The sequence below is a fragment of the Manis pentadactyla genome, chromosome 4 (genome assembly GCF_030020395.1).
Source record: "Manis pentadactyla isolate mManPen7 chromosome 4, mManPen7.hap1, whole genome shotgun sequence".
Taxonomy (NCBI): domain Eukaryota; kingdom Metazoa; phylum Chordata; class Mammalia; order Pholidota; family Manidae; genus Manis; species Manis pentadactyla.
The window spans coordinates 165,098,177-165,117,991 of record NC_080022.1 but is presented as its reverse complement, the minus strand read 5'-3'; the positions used below and the strand labels follow the sequence as shown (position 1 = coordinate 165,117,991).

Below are 19,815 nucleotides of genomic sequence, written 5' to 3'. Positions count from 1 at the left end.
AATTGCCCATCTTCCTCGAGTACCCTGTGCCCCGAGTTTAGAACTGGACATTTAGGACCAGCCACCCATGCCCAGCACACCCCATTCACAGGCAGAGTGAGGGTCAGAGCTGAGGGGGAGCCAGCTGCTGAGGGGGCCCTGCCCAGCCCACCTGGTCCGGCCAGTGACCAATGTCGTGTTTCGTTCTTTTAGATCTAATGCTGGACGATGTAATTGCTTCCGGCAGCTCAGCCAGCGCGGCGCCAGGTACTGCGTCTGGGGTTATGGGTTCCAGGCGTGGCCCGGGGGTGGTCAGGCCCTGCCTTTCCCCAGGCCCACCTCATGATGTGGGGACATACTCTTTGCTTGCTCTCCGTGGCTCACTGACTCTATCCCCTTGGGGTGAGGGGCAAGAGTCACTGGGGCGCTGGGCTCCGTGTCATCCCAAAGGCCTGTGCTCTGCTGAGTGCCCCTCCCTCCAACACTTCTCCGAGGGCCCCCCGTCTCTGGCAAGGCCTCCGAGGTGGGAGCTCCCCAGCCCCTGCAGCCTTTCCCACTCCGGCTCCTCCTCCTGTGTCACACCATTCGATTATTACAGCTGCAAATCTCCCCTGCTCCTTTTGTCTGAAGGAGCGACTTTGATCCAAGCAAGCAGGATGAGAGGAGCAGAGAGGGAAAGGATTTGTTTTAAAAATGTAACAATGAATAATTGAACAGACTCTTTAATAGTCAAGTAATCGCGATGGCCACGTCATCGCTACAAACAGCAGGAATTGGGAATCAGAAGCCTGAGTCAGCCACAAACTTCGCCCCCAAAAGCCAAAGATTTGGGAGTGAGTTGGGTTCTTCTCTTCAAGAGCCGCGTCCCTGGGGAGCATCCCCCCAACATCCTGCCTGCCCTTTCCTGATCCTCTGGCCCTTGCTCCCCAGCACTGTAACCCCGGATGAAGGTTCAGAGGTTCAGAGAATCTGTGACAGGGCTGTGGGGCCTGGTCACACCCTCTGATGTCTCCGTCTGGTGGTTCCCAATCTGTTCATCCCCAAGAGCCCTGTCAAAAGACCCCACATTTTAAAAGACTGTCTTTGAGGTTAAGAGCACTTCAATAATGACTTTGTTTCACTCTTTTTACTAATCAAAGGTACATCTGATTGCTAATCAGCTTCTGAGCTACAGAAGTTTCACACTGAATGATAGCAAAGAAAGACCATTTTGCCATTAAATTAATCTGTGGGGTCTTAACACAGGCATATGTATGATTTCTTTCAAGCTTTTAGAAATACTAAAAAAGAATGTAATAACCCCCACGTGGCTGCCTTCTCAGGCTGCTGAGGGCTCGGGACGTCAGGCTGGGAACCATGGGGCCGCACCTTTCTCTGCTATTCCACACTCCCCAGAAGCCAGACTCCGGCAGACGCTGCCCAGTGGATGTTGGGCTACATGTTCCGTGGGGGCTCAGGGACCCACCCAGGGAACACCCCTGAGCCACCATTGGGGAGGTCGTCCTCGAGGCCCTGGGTGGATCGATGTCTCCTGTCCCCTGGTGCCGAGCTATGCCGTTTGGCATTGCAAGACCACCTGCCTGGGGGCTCAGGAGGCTCCAGCTGGGTTGTGTCTGGACTGCCTGCTTCCCCCGTCTCTGTGTCAGGCTGTTTTACAAATCCCTGATGTGTTATTAGGGGATGAGGAGTGGGTAGGAGGAAGTGATCTTGAGCTTTTCCCTTATGGGTTCACCTGGTCTGTTGACGGAAGTGTCCACACGTACACACTCATCCCAAAATACCACCCTAGCATAGGGCTGGCTCACAGAGGCTTCTCCACCAAGAATCAACGCAGGCAGACTCTTTGGCCCCCAAGAACTCCTCCCAAAACACACACTCAACGCTAAGCCCTCTCATTACTCTTCCACCACACCCCATTCTGGGGGCATCTGCTGTGCTCCTATTGGCACATGCCAGTATGTACACTGATCATGATTGTGTGTCTTAGCTTTGCAGTAGGTAATGAAGGCTCAGAGACCAGGAACAGTGGCTCAGATCACCCCCACAGCCCTCTTTCCCAAACCTGGTGTTCTGTGTGGTCTGAACTAGAGCTTTTCACACACTGGTGTGTGTGTGAATCACCCAGAGAGCATAGTAAAGCAGATTCCTGAGCCCCACCCTAGGAATTCTCATGTATGGTCTGGGGTAGGGCCTGGGCATCTGCATTTTGGTGATGGTGATGCTCTGGTTTACCCCACAGCATGGTGGGGCTCAAGTCACACCCCCTACTCTGGGGCTGCTGGAACCAAACCTGCACCACACCTCCCTGTTAGTGCTGTTTCACCCTGTGCTGTGCCCTGCAGGAGGGGCACAGCCAGACCCAAGGGAAAGGTCTTTGGTTATCAGGGGAATGGGCCTGACTGCACACTTGCGTCCAGCCCAGCTTCCAAGTGGAGGGAGAAACCAGGCTGCTGGCAGCCAGGTCAACCCCAAGTGCCTCCAGCACTGATTCCACTCCCCTTGGCCTCTGGTGGCACCTATCTCTACTCACCCTCTCTCCTTCCTTGGGGACCCAATGATCAGGCCTGGCCACAGTGGCCTCTGCTGAGGAGGCCTGCGTCCCTGGGAGTGACCCTGCCTTCTGCCTACTCCCTGTCATTCTCCTTTGCAAACCCTCCGTCCTAGCTGTGCCTTGGGCTCCCAGTGACCCCACTAACTCACCATGCCTGTTGCTTCACTCACAGCCTCGCGTCCCCTCTTGCCCCTCCTCTGCTCCTGCCTCTGACTAGGGGCTGGGCAGGCCTGCGGGTGCCCTTCTCCCCACTATCTGACTCTGATATTTTCTCTGCCTAAGGCAGCTCCTACTGGTGGTAGGAGTGATGGGACCGGGGCTGCCGACACATCAGTGACTGCCAGTCAAGGCCCCTCCCAGGCTGCGGCAGGAGAGCTCAGAGCAGCAGACCGCTCAAGGCCCCTCCCAGGTGCTGCCTAGAGAACTGAGGTCTAGGTGCAGTGAGGGGGTGGCCTCACCCAGAGCCCAACAGCTAGAGCCTTTGGGCAACCCCCTCGAGGGCACCCTCTGGGCCAAAGCCCACAGGCCTTGCATCTAAACCCTTCTGGCAGCTGGTGAGAGACTTGGGCTGGGAGTTTGGGTCCTGGCTGGGTCACTGCCTCACAGAGTGCAGATGACTTGCCTTTAGCTGGGCCTCATTCTTTCCCTCTGTAAAGCAGAGGGGCTGGCCAAGGAGATGCTGATCAGGTTGGCCATGGTATTCACTGGGCCTTTTCTCTAATGGGAGGTTTCTGGCAATCTGGGCACCTGCTGGTCTGGGGTGGGCGCTGAGCGAAGGGGCATTTGTACAAACCTCAGGGACCTGGGACTGCAGCTCTGAGCAGATGCCCTGCGGCAATTGTCCTTCCCTCTGGGCTGCTTGGAGAAGGGTCCCTGGCTGAATCCCAGCCTGCCTGCCCCTCCGACTGCTAGAGCAAGGCCGGAAGGCAGAGGTGGCTGCAGCAGCTCCATCTGGCCTGGGGCTGCCTATACCGTCTGACTGGGGTGACAGAGGAGGGGGGACTCTCCCAACCTCTCCTCTGCATTGCCTCAGCTAATAATGGGGCTAATAAGGAGTCGCTTTTTCTAACCTAATTGTATTCAAACATTTTAGTTAATTCTCCATTCATATTTTAGCATAATGGGATCGGTGCTCTCGGCACTTATGGAGATTAATGCAGAGAAAGAGTTCCAGCTGCTAAGGCGTCGCAGGGCGACTAGCGCCCTCTGATCCTTGTGGGTACTGAAGGAAGGAAGGAAATGGCCCGGCTCGCCTGGTCCACCCTCTCCACGATCGCTGTGTGGATGACCCGTGGCCTCATGTTGTCCCCTGTCCCAGGCTGCTTCACCCCCATCTTCCTGGGGGTCAGGATGGCTGCCGGGCAAATGAACCCACAGTTGCCTGGCCTATCTCTGGAAACAAAAAATGGCCTCACATGCCCTGTGGTGCGCCAGAACATTCAGGACGTCTGCCTCTTGGTTATCCACACCTCAAGGTTGATGTTGGAGAGTGGCAGCTCGTGGGCTGTCTTCTTCCTTCTGCCTTTGGTCGGGGCCCACTGTGGGCCGCTTCCTGCCTCAGTTTACCTCTCTGTTAAATACTCCTCTGCATGGGAAAGGACAGTTATATCTGAGCTGGCCTGGACCCAATGCTTCCTGCCACCCCTGAGCCAGCCACCCCTGGCGTAGGCCTCAGAGGCTGCAGCCCTTGCTAGCTGGCTTCTGCCCTCTACTTCCAGAGGGGGAAGGGCTGTCTGGGACCTGAGGCTACCCCAAGCCTCCCCATGGGGAGCCTCTTCTTTCTTTGTGGCTACCTAGGGGACCAATCTGTCAACCACCTCCAGATGATATCTGGCCCCAGTGTGGCCTAGCCTTTCCTCAGCACCTGGAGGAGGGGCCCCCTGTAATCTCCTGCCCCCGGATTCATTCTGCCTGCTTAGCAGGCCAACCTTCTGGCACCATGATTTTTATAACTAAGTGGTTCACTAATTACAAGAGAAATATTATGCCTCTGACAGATCTCAGACAGTGCTTCCAGCCCAGCCTGCAGTTTAATGCTGCCCTGACACCCAGGAGCAGGCTGGGCAGTCCCTCATTAGAAACTGGGTGAGTCCTTCCGGTGGGGCCCTCCTGGATGAGTCTGGGTCAGAGCAGAGCCCTGTGGCCTTCTTTCTGCCCTCCTGCACATGAGGGTGCAGGAGGCCCAGGCCCTGCCCCCCAGAGGCCCTCTGGGTGGGTCAGTGCAGCCAGCCAAGAAGATGTCGAATTTTCCATCTCTGGTTTTATCTCCAGATCCCAGCTCTGTGTAATCTCCTCTGCTCCCCTCGAGGGGCTGAGCTTGGTGAAAGAGCAAGGGCCTTCGCCGCTCTGTTGATGGAGCTTCCTCTGAGCCTGATAAGACCAGTTGCTTTTCATCTTATTGATCTGGCCTCACTGCGGAAGACCGAGTCAAGGGCATTATGAGGGGCTGGTGGATTTTGGAGGCTGCCTCGGAGAGGGGCTCACCTAGTGTCTAATGTGGGCGGGGAGCTCTGCATGTCCTGACCCCTTCTGCACCTGACTATAGCTGGTAGAACAAATGCTTGGAAGAGGAGACCCTGAGAGAGCTCCCCCCGCATCCCCCCTGCCCCGAGAAGGGCGATGTGTGGAGGGTGAGGATGCAGATGACCCTAGAATGGTTCAGCTCTGGTGTTAGAGGCTGGTGGCTGTGAGGGACTGTGGGTGGAGGCGGTGCAGGCAGCAGAGCCCATGGCCACTCTGCTCTCCCCCTACCTCCCCCCAGAAGCCCAGTGCAAACCCTACTACTCGGACTACTCCCGCCTCCGGCTCCTCGTCCACCACTTGTGTACCAGCCACTACCTGGATCTCTTCATCACGGGTGTCATTGGGCTGAATGTGGTCACCATGGCCATGGAGCACTACCAGCAGCCCCAGGTAGGAGTGCGTGACCAGATATCTGGGCCCTGCCTCCAGCTCTGGGGCTGCAGGGGTGAAGCTAACTCAGCCTGAGCCAGACACCCCTGGAGTGCTGGGCACTCTACAGGGGTTCTTCTTGGACTCATTGGAGTGACTCTTGGAGGTGGGTATCATCTTGTTTAACAGATGAGGACCCTGAGGTTCAGAGAGGTTAATTGACTAGATCAAGTCCACACAGCTAGGAAGTGGAGGACCTGATTTCTTCCCTCGACAAATATTTATTGAGTGCCTACTATTTGCTAGGGCTCTGGACCATTGAGAGTAAAGAAAACAGACTGGTGCCTACACTTCTGGAGTTTAGATTCTAGTATATATCCAGCTCCAATACTCACCAGTGATCTTGCCCACTTCTCAGAACAGCCTCTGTAGGCTGCCCCAGGCCTCAGTTTCCTCATCTGTAAAATGGGGGTATTGAAATGGTAATGCACAAGGCTCCTCCCAGGTTATAGCATTCTGTGCTTTCCAGCATGTTCTCATGTGGTCTCCTCACCATCTCTCAAGGAGAGAGCTCCTTTAGCACAAAGTTTGGATCATACATTGAATGAGGGCCCTACTCTATCCTGGAGTGGTGGCCGATTGTCAGCCATCATGGCAGGAACAGAGAAGAAAGGTACACGTAGACTCCCCTGTTCCCCAGACCTGGGAGGTGTGATGGAGGGGGAGGGTCGCATGTAGTCCCTGGGCCTTAGGAAACCCTGATCTCGCCCTTGGCTCTGCCAGATCCTGGACGAGGCTCTGAAGATCTGCAACTACATCTTCACTGTCATCTTTGTCTTGGAGTCAGTTTTCAAACTTGTAGCCTTTGGCTTCCGTCGGTTCTTCCAGGACAGGTAACAGAGAGGGTAGGGGTGTGGGGGAATGGGGAAACACCCAGAGGGTCTAGCACCTGAAGGCCTTTTTTGATTCCTGAGGTTCAGCCTCCACTCTAGGGCCCATCCAGGGCTGACAGTGGGGCAAGGGTGGGGGCACCCATGACCTGGGAGATGGGAGGGAAAGGAGGGAACTTGACAAGACAGGGCCTGGGGAACATTGGCAGCTGGAAATCAATGTTGCCTAGAACGGTGCTAAAGAGCACAGATGGAGCCAGAATGCTTGGACCAGATTCGAATCCTGGCTCCACCACCTAGAATCTGGTGACCTTGGGTAAGTTACTTAACCTCTCTGTGCCTCAATTTCTTCATCTGTGAGATAGGAGATAATAATAGTATCTACATCACAGAGTTGTGAAGATTATGAGTTCCTATTTGTAAAGCCCTTAAAACGGTGTCTGGCACATAGTAAACACCATATGAGTGCTAAATAAAAAGCAAATGAATAAAAATGAAAAACCCGCAAGCTAAAGTCCAAGCCCTGCCTGGGCCACCAACTACAGGGTGTGACTGCTGACAAGCCACGCCTTCCCTGTAGGATGAGGAGGCTGGACTGGCTGACCTCCACCCTCCTTGCTGTGGCCACTTGTGCTGCTATGACTGCCCCTCCTCCGCAGCGCCCCTGCCCCCACTGAGGGAGCATGTCCTGGGCTTTCCAGGTGGAACCAGTTGGACCTGGCCATCGTGCTGCTGTCCATCATGGGCATCACGCTGGAGGAGATCGAGGTCAATGCCTCACTGCCCATCAACCCTACCATCATCCGCATCATGAGGGTACTGCGCATCGCCCGAGGTGAGTGCCTGCCTGCCTGCCCACCACAGCATCCTCCCAGGGGGACCGGCCCAGCGGGGGATAGTCAGCTCTGTGGCTGGCAGGGAACTTGGGTGTGGGTGTTCCCATGGATCTTTCTCCCAGCCTCTGCCAAAGGGGAAGGCTGGGGGTGGTGCTGAGGGTGGGGGTGGAGCTGTGGCTTCCTGGCTGGCCGGGGCTGGCCGTCCTACCCACCCCAGCCCTGGCTCAGGCCCTGGCCCCACCAGCTGTGTGATCTGGGACCCAGAGGGGCCGGCTCACGACTTGTCCTGTTTCGCAGTGCTAAAGCTGCTGAAGATGGCTGTGGGCATGAGGGCGCTGCTGGACACGGTGATGCAGGCCCTGCCCCAGGTAGCTGGAAGGTGGGGGTGGGTGGAATGGGGCCTCTCAGGGAGGAGGGATGCTTTCCAAAGGGGTGGGGGAGCCCAGGGAAGCTGGCTGGGAGATGCAGCTGCACCTCCTGCATTTCTTCTCCTCTTTTCCAGGTGGGGAACCTGGGACTCCTCTTCATGTTGTTGTTTTTCATCTTTGCAGCTCTGGGCGTGGAGCTCTTTGGAGACCTGGGTGAGTCTGGGTGAGGAGGGGGGAGGAGCCGGGCCTGGAGACCCTGGGGCTCCTGGACTAACTAGGGCCTCTCCCCTTCCTTCCCTCTCCCCCAGAGTGTGACGAGACACACCCCTGTGAGGGCCTGGGCCGACATGCCACCTTTCGGAACTTTGGCATGGCCTTCCTGACCCTCTTCCGAGTTTCCACAGGCGACAACTGGAACGGCATTATGAAGGTGAGAGCCCACGGCGGCAGCGGCCCTCCCCAGGCTGGCGTGGACCCACGGAAACAGCCCCACCTCATGAGCCAAGACGCCTGGGCAGGGTGACCTGGCTGTGAATAAAAGCCCTGCCAGCACCCTGGGAGCTTCCTCTCCCCAGAACATGCCCCGGCTCACACTCCCCAGGACAGCGTCTACCGCGCTTCTGCCCCCAGGACACCCTCCGGGACTGTGACCAGGAGTCTACCTGCTACAACACGGTCATCTCCCCCATGTACTTCGTGTCCTTCGTGCTGACAGCCCAGTTCGTGCTGGTCAATGTGGTGATCGCCGTGCTCATGAAGCACCTGGAGGAGAGCAACAAGGAGGCCAAGGAGGAGGCCGAGCTGGAGGCGGAGCTGGAGCTGGAGATGAAGATCCTCAGCCCGCAGTCCCCCTCGCCGCTGGGCAGCCCCTTCCTCTGGCCTGGGGTCGAGGGCCCCGAGAGCCCCGAGAGCCCCAAGCCTGGGGCCCCGCATGCCGCAGGCCCTGCCAGAGCAGCCTCCCGCTTCTCCCTGGAGCACTCCATGGTGAGCAAACACCTGCCCCTGCTGCAGGGAGGCGTGAGGGCGGGGCGGACGCTCGGGTGGCCAGTGGCTTGATGGGTGGTGCGTGGGAAGTGGGCAGCACGGGCGACCCCAGAGGTCCGCCTGCATCCTCCTGCCCCTGCTGCCTGGATGCAGAGGGGTGCCCAGTCCCCAGCCCGTCCTGAGGCGGCTGCCCGCACACTTGCTGTCCAGGGCCACCCCACAGCAGGCCCCCAGCACGTGTGCTGGCTCGCTCGTCCCCTGTGCCTCCAGCCTGGCCTCCCCTTCCTGGCTCTGAGTTTCAAGGCTAAGTTCTCTGTTTCCTTCCTGTTTCCTTCTTACCCTTGTCCAATTGCTGAACCTGTTTCATTCCCTCCCTTCCACCTGCCTGATTCCACCTCTTGATCCTTTCCTTGTCTTCACTTTCCTCATCCCTCTGGCCCCGTGGGCTCTTCACATCCTCTCTCTTGCATTTCATTCCTCCTCCTACACATCTCTCCTCCCACCCTCCTCATCCTCTCTTGTCCCTTTGTTCTGTGTGTGTCCATGTGTTCTCCTCTCCTTTCCTCCGTCTCTTGCCAACCCCCACACTACTTCCCCTCACTGCCCTTGTGACCCCACTCCCCTGACTCCCCGGCTCCCCCACGGGGTTGGTCCTCCCCAGGACAGACAGCTGTTTGACACCATATCCCTGCTGATCCAGGGCTCCCTGGACGGGGAGCTGAAGCTGATGGATGAGCTGGCAGGCCCAGGGGGCCAGCCCTCTGCCTTCCCTCCAACCCGCAGCCCGGGTGGCTCCGACCCACAGGTTAATGTGCCCCCGTGCTGTGCACCCCCCACCCCCCGCCACGATGCTGGGCTGTGCCATGCTGTGCTGTGCTTCTGGGGGTGGGGGTGTTTCCTGCCCACTGGGTATCTGGACAGAGAGCAGCCTGAGGGCTTCAGTTCAGCTTCGGGGTTGGCAGGAAGCAGCCAGGGGTTCTTCCAGGCTGAGCTCAACCCCTGGAGCACATGGTTGGAAGGTAGAGATGCTGAGACTGCACTTCCAAGGGAGAAGGCTGGATGGAGGAGAGGTCTAGAGAGGGCGTTCGAAAGAAAGAATCTGGAAGAGAAGGAGAGGATGGGGTAGATGACAAGTTGGCAGTGGGACCTTAGTGGGCAGAGGGAGCAAGGTGCCAGACTGAGGGGAGCAGGGCCTCTGGGGGTAGCCAGGGGACCCTCGACATGTCTTAGGCCCAAGTCTGCTTCTTCTCTATGTCCAGTGCCCACCCCCAAGTCCTCTGTTCGGTGGCTTGTTAAGCCGTGCAGCCCACTAGGCATGGTGAATACTGTCAGTACCAGTAGTTTCTGACTGGTCCTGAGAGGGGACGGAAGGCCCCAGCTGGGAGCGGGTTCTGGGCACCTTGTGTGAAATAGGACTTGGTCTCCTCTCCAAGCCCAGCCTCTTCCCACAGCGCCACGTATTTTTCTTCCCTAGTGCCATCTAAAAGGGGAGTCTTCTGCTTTCTGGGATTGTCCTGACCCCTGCTTCTCCCCTTGAAACCTGTCTGGCTGCCCTTGACCCCCTCCACTTGGCAGAGCACCCCACCATCCCTCCTCCTGGGTCAGGGGCTGCAGGGAAGCCCCCGCAGGCCTGGAGTGGAGGCAAGGAGACAGGTGTCGCTGGAGACAGTGTTCTGTGGGCCCTTAGGGTGGAGGAGCGGGCAGGTAGATGGGAAGCGACCTTGCCTCTAGGGTTCCTGACTTCTTGTTGAAATGCAGTCTCGGATAGGCTGTAGTGGCCTGAGCCTGGCAGTGACCTAGAATGATCGGGGGAAGAGCAAATCCCTTCCTGGGGCCTCCTGTCCTGAAGAAGGCTCATTGGGAAAGGCGTTGGGAGAAGAGAGAATGTGATGAGCAGATGATCAGGGCAGCTAGCTGGTCCAGGAGGGATAACCCCACTCTCTCCCTGGGTCCTAGGAGCACTGAAGCCCCCTGCAGGTCCCAGCGAGCCAGCAATTGTGTGGCAGCCCACCCAAGTGTGCTCAGTTCAGCCAGCAGGAGGAGAGCATCTCCCAGAAGCCAATCTAAAGAGGGCGGCTTGCTGCCTGCAGGCGGGGGAGGCCTTGGGAGGGGAGAAGCCAGAATCTGGGGGCAGGCCAAGTCCTGCTAGGCTTTTGGAAGCATAGAGAATAGGCAGAAAACAGTCGTCAGATTGGCGGCTTTGTCCCTAGCACCCCCCACGCCGCTCTTGTCTGTGCTGAGAGCAGAGAGGCGCTTTGCTGGCCTTTCTTCGTTTTTTTTTTCCCCTCTGGTATCATCTTTATGAGAGTCGGGAGCCCTCCCCACTCCCCGCTCCCTCCCTGGGTGGTGGTAGTGTGGGAGGGGGCTGTTAAGTTTCCTGGGGTATCTTTAGAATATGTTTCTGTGTCTCCTCGCTTTGTCGGTGTTTGCTCTGGCTCTTTGGTGCCTGCTGCAGCCTCTCTGATCAGAGCAGGGGTTTGAAGTGGGGCGGTGGGGGAGGCGGGGGGAGGCACTGTCAGTTTACTTGGGAAAGGGGTGGGAAGAGAAAAGGGAGGGCTTTTCTCCCTGGCTTTGTGCAAAGGGGGAAAGGGGAGCTGGCTCTGTGTGTGCACGAGTGCGTGTGCGTGTGCATGTGTGTGTGCACACACGCGGGAGTGTGCACTGTCCTGGTTTCTTATGCCTGATCATCTCTCTCCCTATCTAGATCCCTCTAGCTGAGATGGAGGCTCTGTCTCTGACGTCAGAGATTGTGTCTGAACCGTCCTGCTCTCTAGCTCTGACGGATGACCCTTTGCCTGATGACACTCACACACTCTTACTTAGTGCCCTGGAGAGCAATGTACATACACACAGCCCCTTACTGCTCCCCCGGCCTCCCCAGGGGCTGGGCTGGCTGCAGGGCTCCAGATCCCTGCCCTCCTCTCACTCTGCCACCAGGCCCCACCCAGTGCCCTAGGCTTTGCGAGGTCTTTCAGGTCCCCTCTGTGGAGGAAGGAATCAAATGAGATTGTACTGGAGCCTCGGCCAGAAGGGCCCAGGGGCAGCAGCTGTGAAAGAGTTAATGCAGACACCCAGGGGTGACACAGCCCCAAAACAGAGGTGGCATCAGGCAGCTGACCAAACAGCCTGCCTGGATGCAGAGTCAGTCTCTGTATTTGGAGCCTGTGCAAGCCAGCCCTTCCCCTCCCTCCCTTCCCATCTCCTCCCGCCTCCCCCCAACATGAGCCATTTGCCACCATGTAGTGGGTGAAAGCCACATCTCTGTGCCACCACCATGCCCTGCTCCGCTGGGGTGCTGTCCCTGTCTCCTCCGTCACTGTCTCCTTGTGTCCCTGTATCCTGGGGGCCTTCTTCATGTTTTGACAGCTTCTCCACCCCTGCCTGGCCCCCAGGGCCTCTGACTGCGAGCAGCCCCCTCCTCCCTGTCTTCCCTCTCTTCTTGAGGCCTAAGAAGGGACCGGGCCCTTCCTCACAGCAGAGTTCAGCTGGGGGTACCTAGGGGTCTCGGGGTTGCTGGCTGAGAGGGGAAGCGGAGGGTCCAGATCGTCTTCCAGCACAGCCGCTCCTGGGCCTTCTGGGGCTGCTTAGCTGGCTGGGCCTGCCTGGGTACAGGAGCTGTACAGCCTCTGAGAAGTAGGGATGGAGAGTACAGGGGACCTCCAGGAGGAAGGGGGTCACAGGGACATGGAGAAATCTCTTGGGAGCAAACCTTGGTTCCTTCCAACTGGGGTCAAAAGCTGATCACTGCTCACCTTTCAAATACATTTAAAAAACTCACTCCCACCCCTAGTCTGTTCAGCAAGGGAAGATCTGAGTCCGCAGTACTCAGGCCTTGCCCCTCAACCCCCACCCACGGGAGTCCCTGTATAATTAAAGGTGGGAGAGACAGGTTGGGGAGCTGGCTGTGACATCCCCCTAGTGGTCATCTGTCATTCAACCCACATTAACCCAGCCCATACCCAGTGCCAGCGCCTTAAAGAACTGGGTGGTGACACAGCCCCTGCTCTGCAGGCAGGCCCGGGTGTCGCGTGCCCTGCTCACTCAGTGGGTCCCACCCCACTCCCACTCTGAGAAGGGGATGCTGTTAGCTGTCAGTCCTCCACTGTGCTGCCTCAGAGCCTCTCCATGGGGCCTCAGGAATTAGCTCTTTTCTCACCTACAGGGCTAGGGATGGGGGGGCTGCTCTCCCTCCTTTGGACATCTCCTTCCCGCCCCCACCCCACCGGGAAGCTCTGAGGTGATAGGTCTGGATAGTGTTCTAGGGGCAGGGCCTCCTCCCCCGACCTCCTCTCTGTGTGTGGAGGCCTCATCCATGTGTCTGCCCCTTCTCCCTGGCTATACTCACCCCATCACCACTTTGTTCGGGGAGGGGTTCTGGTTCTGCTGTCCAGCTCTCCCTTGGTTACCCAATCCAGATGCACCCCCTTCCTCTCACTTCCCTCCTCTGTGCCCTTTGCAGATGGAACCCCACCCCAAAGGAGTGCCCCTCACGCTGGGGCCAGACCTGCTGGCTGTGCGCAAGTCCGCGGTCAGTCGAACACACTCTCTGCCGAACGACAGCTACATGTGCCGGGATGGGAGCACTGCCGAGGGGCCCCTGGGACACGGGGGCTGGGGGCTCCCCAAAGCTCAGTCAGGTACCAAGGCTGGGGGCAGGCCCTCTTGGCTCGCTTAGGGAGGCCCCATCCTTGCTTAAGTCCAGTCCTGACCTGGGGTGGGGAATGAGGCAGCAAAAGAGGAGGAGGCCCAGCCTGAAGAGGGGAGTGGTGGCTTTCCATCCAGGTTGAGGGTCATGGAGTGAGGGTAGAGGTCCTGAGAGGGAGCGAGAGTAGAAGGGAGTGGACTCAGGTGGGAGCCAGACCGGCTGACCCTCCAGCTCCTCTCTCTCCTCCCGTCCCCTCCCGCATCCCCTCCCACAGGCTCGGTCTTATCCATTCACTCCCAGCCAGCAGACACCAGCTACATCCTACTGCTTCCCCAAGAAGCACCACATCTGCTCCAGCCCCACAGAGCTCCCGCCTGGGGTACCATCCCTCAGCTGCCTCCGCCGGGCCGCTCCCCTTTGGCTCAGAGGCCACTCAGGCGCCAGGTGAGCAGGTGTGGACAGGTGGGCATAGGCGTGGGCACTGGCCTCTCTGCTGGGAATCCTAGGCTGTTGGGGATGACCAAGGTTGCCACATTCATTCTTCCAACAAACATTTACTGTTTGCCAGTGATGTACCAGAGTCAGTTCTAGGTACCAGGGACAATACCAGGCACAGCAGAACTGGTCTGTGCCTTCTTGCTGTTTGCACACTCCTCTCTTGCTTCACTGAGGAGGCCTGGAGACCAGAGAGGGGCCGTGACTGCCCAGGGACACACGTCAAGTTGGAGGTAGAACATGTCTCTGGACTTCCTTTCTCCAACCCAGAGCTGCCTCCCAATAGTTCTCTGTACTTGACCTACCTAAGGGGCACAAGACATGTTTTAGGTGCCTCCACCTTTGGCCAAGCCCAGGGCCCACCTTCCAAAGCCCATAGTCCAAGGGCACAAAGCAGAGGCTCATACAGCCAGGTGGGGCTTGTCATCCCCCACTGTGACAGAGCCACATCCTGGGCCATGTGTGCCCTTATGTGTGAGCCTGGCCGCATGAGAATCCACTCAATCCCATGCACCTGGGGGAACAGGCACAGTCCTCATCCATTCTGCAAATATTCACTGAGCAGCTTCTGTGTGCCTGGCACCAGGAACACAGACAAATGAGACAGCTCCTACCTCTGGAGCTCACGGTCTAATCAGAGACATACATGCCATCTAATCATTGCAGGAACAGGTCACAGATGCCAGGATAATTATGGTTGTGGTACAGCAGGGAGCAAGACGAGGAAGGAGTCAGCTTTACTTGGGAATGGCATTACTATTGGGCCCATAAAGTTGAGGGGTGCTTGCCAATCAGGAAGGCTATTTAAAGCCAAAGAAATAGTTTATGCAAAGGCTAGGAGTCGTGAAGGCGCCAGCTGAGGAGGAGAGCTGGCCCAGTGCTTTCTTGTATCCTAGAGGTTGGGAACTTCAGATAGTAATTCCTTGCAGGCACAGGGAAAGGGTTGGGGAGGAGGCATGGTGAACAATGGCGGTCAGGATGCTCATGGCCCCCATCTCCCAATAAGAGCAAATATGGACACTCCTCAGGGTGGTTCTGCAGCTTCAAGGAGTCGGGGGAAGGAGTTATCTGTCTTGACAAGTGGGATAGTCCACAGTGAAGGAAGTACCCCAGGCTGAGCCATCTCCCCACCCACTACAGGCAGCAATAAGGACTGATTCCCTGGATGTTCAGGGCCTGGGCAGCCGAGAAGACCTGCTGTCAGAGGTGAGTGGGCCCTCCCCGTCTCTGGCCCGAGCCTCCTCCTTCTGGGGCCACTTGAGCACCCAGATGCAGCAGCAATCCCACAGCCAGAGCAAGATCTCGAAGCACATGCCCCTGCCAGCCCCCTGCGCAGGCCCAGAACTCACCTGGGCAAAGGGCCCACCAGAGACCAGAAGCAGCTTAGAGCTGGACACGGAGATGAGCTGGATTTCGGGAGACCTCCTGCCCATCATCAGCCAGGAGGAGCCCCCACCCCCACGGGACCTGAAGAAGTGCTACAGCGTGGAGGCCCACAGCTGCCACCGGCCTGCATCCTGGCTGGATGAACAGAGGAGGCACTCCATTGCAGTCAGCTGCTTGGACAGTGGCTCCCAACCCCGCCTGGGCCCTGACCCCTCTAGCCTCCGGGGCCAGCCACTTGGGGGGCCTGGGAGCAGGCCCAAGAAAAAACTCAGCCCGCCCAGTATCTCCATAGACCCCCCAGAGGGCCAGGGCTCTAGGCCACCACCCAGCTCTGGCGTCTGCCTCCGGAGGAGGGCTCCATCCAGCGACTCCAAGGATCTCTCGGCCTCTGGCCCCGCTGACAGCATGGCTGCCTCGCCTTCCCCAAAGAAAGACGTGCTGAGTCTCTCCGGTTTATCCTCTGACCCAGCAGATCTGGACCCCTGAGCCCTGCCCCACACTTCCACTCACCTTTTTCCACTGGGTGCCGAATCCTAGCTCCTCCTCCTGGGCTATATACCTGAAAAAAGTTCCCTACGGACACCAAGGAGGCGCTCCTCCCCACCTCACTGGCACTGGGCACTGGCAGGAGGATTTCCAGAGTTTAAGGCAGCAGCCCTGGCTCCCAGCAGAAGGACAGAAGCCCAGTGCTGCTGAGGCTCCTGACACCAGGAGCTGTTGGGAGAAAGCAATACGTTTGTGCAGAATCTCTATGTATATTCTATTTTATTAAATTAATTGAATCTAGTATATGCGGGATGTACGACATTTTGTGACTGAAGAGACCTGTTTCCTTCTACATTTATGTGTCTCAGAATATTTCTGAGGCGAAGGCGTCTGTCTCTTGGCTGTTTTAACCTAAAATAACCAGTCTAGTTATATTCCCTCTTCTTGCAAAGCACAAGCTGGGACCGCGAGTGCATTACAGCCCTGATGGTGGCCCATCTTCGGCGGAGAGTGAGAACCGTTTTGGAAACTGTAATGTAATTTATTTTCTCCTTGAACCTCATCATCACTTTCTGTAGGAAAAAAAGAGAAAAAATAAGATTTTACAAATGAAATGGAACCTTTTTATATATACATACACATCTATATCTATATCTATATCTATATCTATAATAAAGTAATTTTCCAAAATAAAAAGTTAATCATGGTCCAGAGTAAAAGCAAAAGGGACAGAGTTAGGCATTGCTGGATGGCCTTGGAGAAAGCTTCCTGGAGATGGGAAGTGGGCAGCAGGTTGGGAAGGGGTCAGAGCTAAATGAGTGAGTGAGTGAGTGAGTGTGTGTGTGTGTGTGTGTCTGTGAAGAGAAAGAACGTAACCTCCTCTCCCTAGAGTGCTGCAACCTTGCACCTCACCCCCAGAGAAAAGGCAAGAGAAAGCCCCACTGCTGGGTGGAAGACTGGGCAAGCAGGGTCTACTGCTCCTATTGAGGCTTTATCACTTCCTCTTAGCCTGGCAGCTCTGTGGATGTGAGTAATTCCAGATTAACTCTTATTTCTGCTGACAGCTATCACCCGCATATTGAGAGCTGGAAATTGGCATAATGAAGCTGTTTTGGTTAATGGGGCCGACCGAGGCTGGGGGAGGCGGCCTCAGCTGCTTCTATGGGGATCTGTGGTTTGGTGGGGGAGGGGACAAGCGTGTCTGCGTTTTCTTCCTCAGGCTTCAGCCTGATGACCTGAGTGGTCTGGGCTTCAGCCTTCCACCTTGGGGGTCCCGGAGGACCAGCACGCCAGCACGGCCCTATCAGAGCTGGCAATGGGATGATGCTGTACAAACAGAACAGGCAGCTCCCTTCTGAGATCGCAGGCACCAGGGCTGGGAGTCCAGAGCCGACCTCCGGGTGGGGTTGGTGAGGTCAGGCAGCCAGGCTGCTGAGTGCAGAGCTGGTCCCCTGGGGGAGGATGAATGAGCACCATCAAGGTGTTTACCCGGTCTGCTGCTGTCTGCCCAGTGGGAGCCCTGGAAGGGGGGATAGGGAGGGAGGGGTGAAGGCAGCCAGAAGCTGGTGGGGTGGGGGGAGGAGGGACCATGGGTGGCCTGGCTCAGAACCTCCTTTCTGGTGCTTCCACAGGCAATTTTTTCTTGTCTGAAAGCCTGGTACCAACGGGCAGTGCCATAGGCACCAGCGACAGGTTTGTCCAGCCTGTCCCCTGCCAGCCACCCGCAAACACCCGCCACAACCCTACTCCTTTGAACAGACCTAACTCCTCACCCCACAGCGCCTTCACACCCCAGGATTCGTGAAACCTCAAAGGCAGCTGGCTGGCTCAGCAGCCCTCACTCATAGCCCCTGTCTGAACCTGGGAGCTGTGGGTGCCAGGCTGCTGGGCAGATGGACTTGGAGGCTTTGTCTCACCCCATGTTTTCTAAGCTGGTGAAAGTTTTTCTAATTGCTCTTTTGGACAGAAATGATACCACTCCTTAAAGCAAACCTGGGTTTATCCCCTTGGGGTGTGCAATAGCACAAAACTTTCATCTGGCCTCCTTAGGTGGGGAAAGGGAGGTGCTTGTAGGAGCTGCCTTTTTTTCTTTAAAGCAAAACTACAAAATTCCTAGAGTCTTGTCACCCGGGTCTGCAGATTAAGCTTTTATATTTTTGTAGAATTCTGTAGCTGTCTATTCCCTAAAGAGTGTGGGAGAATGGGGGAGGATGCTCTTGAGTCTTTTTCTTCTTGTGGTTGGAGGATTCCGGGTCAGGATGAAGCACAGCTGGGACGCTACCCGCTCCCCTCCATCCTAGGTTTCCCCCCCTCCCCGAACCCATGCCCCCAGGACCCCCCAAGGACAAAGTGGGTATTTTCAGAGAGAGACTGTGACCTCTCTAACAGTGTAACATCTTTATCACTGATGGAAACTTGTGTCTCACAAAAAGGGTTTTGAAGTGGAAATAGTAATGCCGCTGAATTTTATTAACGGTAGTAATAATACCGATGACGCTAACCTCATGATTCTTGCCCGAATGGTTATTTGAGTCCGTTCCAGGATATGTCTGGGTGGGGAGTGGAGGAGGGTGAAGGAGGCTGGGGCAGGGAGGGGCTGGTGGAGGCTGCAGGGCTTGGGTTAAGGCCTCCAGGGACGGGGCTGCAACTGGCCGGGAGTTGCAGGGATGTGTGGGCTCCTGGCCGTAAGAACATGGACCCGGGCCCTCCTGCTCTCAGCATGCTCCTTCAGAGGAAGTTGTGCCAACAGCTGCAGGCCCCCACCTTGGGCCTGGCTGCTACTGCTTCCTCTACCCCAAGACTCCAGGAGAAGGCCTGTTTGGGGGTGAGGGGACTAGGAAGAGGAGTGAGCTGAGCTGGTGCGAAAACAAATCTGAGGCTCATCTGAAGCCTCTTACTTACTACTCATGACATCCTTTCAGGGGAAGTATGCTTACTACCATTTTTCCATGAGGCAATGGGTTCAGAGAGGTTGAGTGGCTCACCTAAGATCACACAGCCAGGAAATGGCAGAGTGGGATTTTATCCTATGTATACGGCCCATCGGCTTCACACTACCCCAGCCTCCTCTCATTGTTGAGGGAATGGGACAAGGAATCCTGACCACCCAATGACTTGCTGGGGAGGCCTTTTCTAAAGCAGCCACACTTGCGCTCATAGAAACGTACACACGATGCTCCCAGCGTGGCACACTCAGAGGCTGAGAGCAGCGCACAGCCCTCCAGCTTTTGTGGGGAGAGAGGTTGGACCCCAAGAGAAGGGAGCCCTCAGCTCCAGCTTCTCACCCAAGGGCTTAGCCAAGGCTGGCTCTGCCATCACTGGGTTTCCCAGGTACCACCTTCCCTGGCATGATGCTGCCCTTGAAGCACATAGCAGCTGCTCTCTTCCTCCTGCTCCCTCCCCCTTGTCTTGCTCTGTCCTCCCACTGTGTACCACCCAGGCCTCTCCCACTTTCCAATTAGCCTTTTGCCGTTTGCTTCCACCATCAACCTTTGTCCCCACACATCACAGCCTCGTCTCCCCTTTGTTGGCAGCCCAGGGCATGGGGATGACAGTAGTGCAGTGAGGGCATCAGACACCAGGTGGCAGCACCAGGCACCTTCACCGGGTGCCACCCAAGTGCCCTTCCAGTAGGGGGACCTGGCCAGGGAGCGGGCCCTGACACTGATGGACACCTCTACAGCCAGGTGCTCTGTAGATCTTCCCAAAGAAGGAAACAGGCTCACAGGGCCCAGCGAAGGACTTGTCTGTGCATGGGGAAGCCGGCCACTGGAGTGTTGAGTCCAGTGATCCCTGCCCAAGGCCGGTAGATCCAGAAGTAATCCAGGACAGTGGTTGCCCGGAGGGGAATTAACTCTCAACAGTGAGTTTAGTTGTGGGCTGGCATCCTGCTCTAAGGCAGGTCTCAGCAAAGCAGCTCAAGACGGTGGTGGCTCCAGTGAATGCCCAGGAGGGAATCATAAGAACTTGGAACTGTGTTTCTTAGCCCTGGTCCAGGTGTAGGAACTGCTGACTGTGGCCCACAGAGCTAATTAATTCTTCTTGCTTTGAAAACTGAACTGGAAAAAAAAAACCTTGAATCACACAGCAGCCATTGCTCACATGCATGCCAAATCAGACCAATTGCAGGCTGGGGGCAGAGGGGCAGCCTTGCTGAGGCCAGGGGTGGAGCCAGTGTGCCCCCACCACAGGCCCCCTCCCTCCAGCTGGAAACAGGTCCCACCCCACTGCATGGGAGAAGAGAAGAGGGGGCTGGAGTTGGGAGCTGGAGGTTGGTTTGGAGGTACTCCAGGCCTTCAAGGAG

General features: G+C 56.9%; 1 protein-coding gene across 29 annotated transcripts in view; it reads left to right on the top strand.

Moving 5' to 3' along the window:
• The window catches only part of CACNA1G (calcium voltage-gated channel subunit alpha1 G), a 61,400-nt gene extending 45,585 nt beyond the window's left edge, over nt 1–15,815 (top strand). For 4 of the 29 annotated variants that reach the window (XM_036879720.2, XM_036879717.2, XM_036879724.2 and 1 more), the window contains 14 exons: nt 193–246; nt 5,292–5,443; nt 6,206–6,315; nt 7,014–7,147; nt 7,446–7,516; nt 7,651–7,729; nt 7,825–7,946; nt 8,147–8,500; nt 9,162–9,305; nt 11,205–11,339; nt 12,960–13,137; nt 13,420–13,589; nt 13,817–13,873; nt 14,781–15,815. In XM_036879720.2, coding sequence (XP_036735615.2) covers nt 193–246; nt 5,292–5,443; nt 6,206–6,315; nt 7,014–7,147; nt 7,446–7,516; nt 7,651–7,729; nt 7,825–7,946; nt 8,147–8,500; nt 9,162–9,305; nt 11,205–11,339; nt 12,960–13,137; nt 13,420–13,589; nt 13,817–13,873; nt 14,781–15,512 — 2,492 coding nt within the window. In that variant the 3' untranslated portion in view covers nt 15,513–15,815. Of the gene's footprint in view, nt 1–192; nt 247–5,291; nt 5,444–6,205; nt 6,316–7,013; nt 7,148–7,445; nt 7,517–7,650; nt 7,730–7,824; nt 7,947–8,146; nt 8,501–9,161; nt 9,306–11,204; nt 11,340–12,959; nt 13,138–13,419; nt 13,590–13,816; nt 13,874–14,780 lie in introns of those variants that run through there. The other 25 variants (XM_036879736.2, XM_036879735.2, XM_036879740.2 and 22 more) reach the window with 14 other exon arrangements.
• Nucleotides 15,816–19,815: the final 4,000 nt, after the last annotated feature.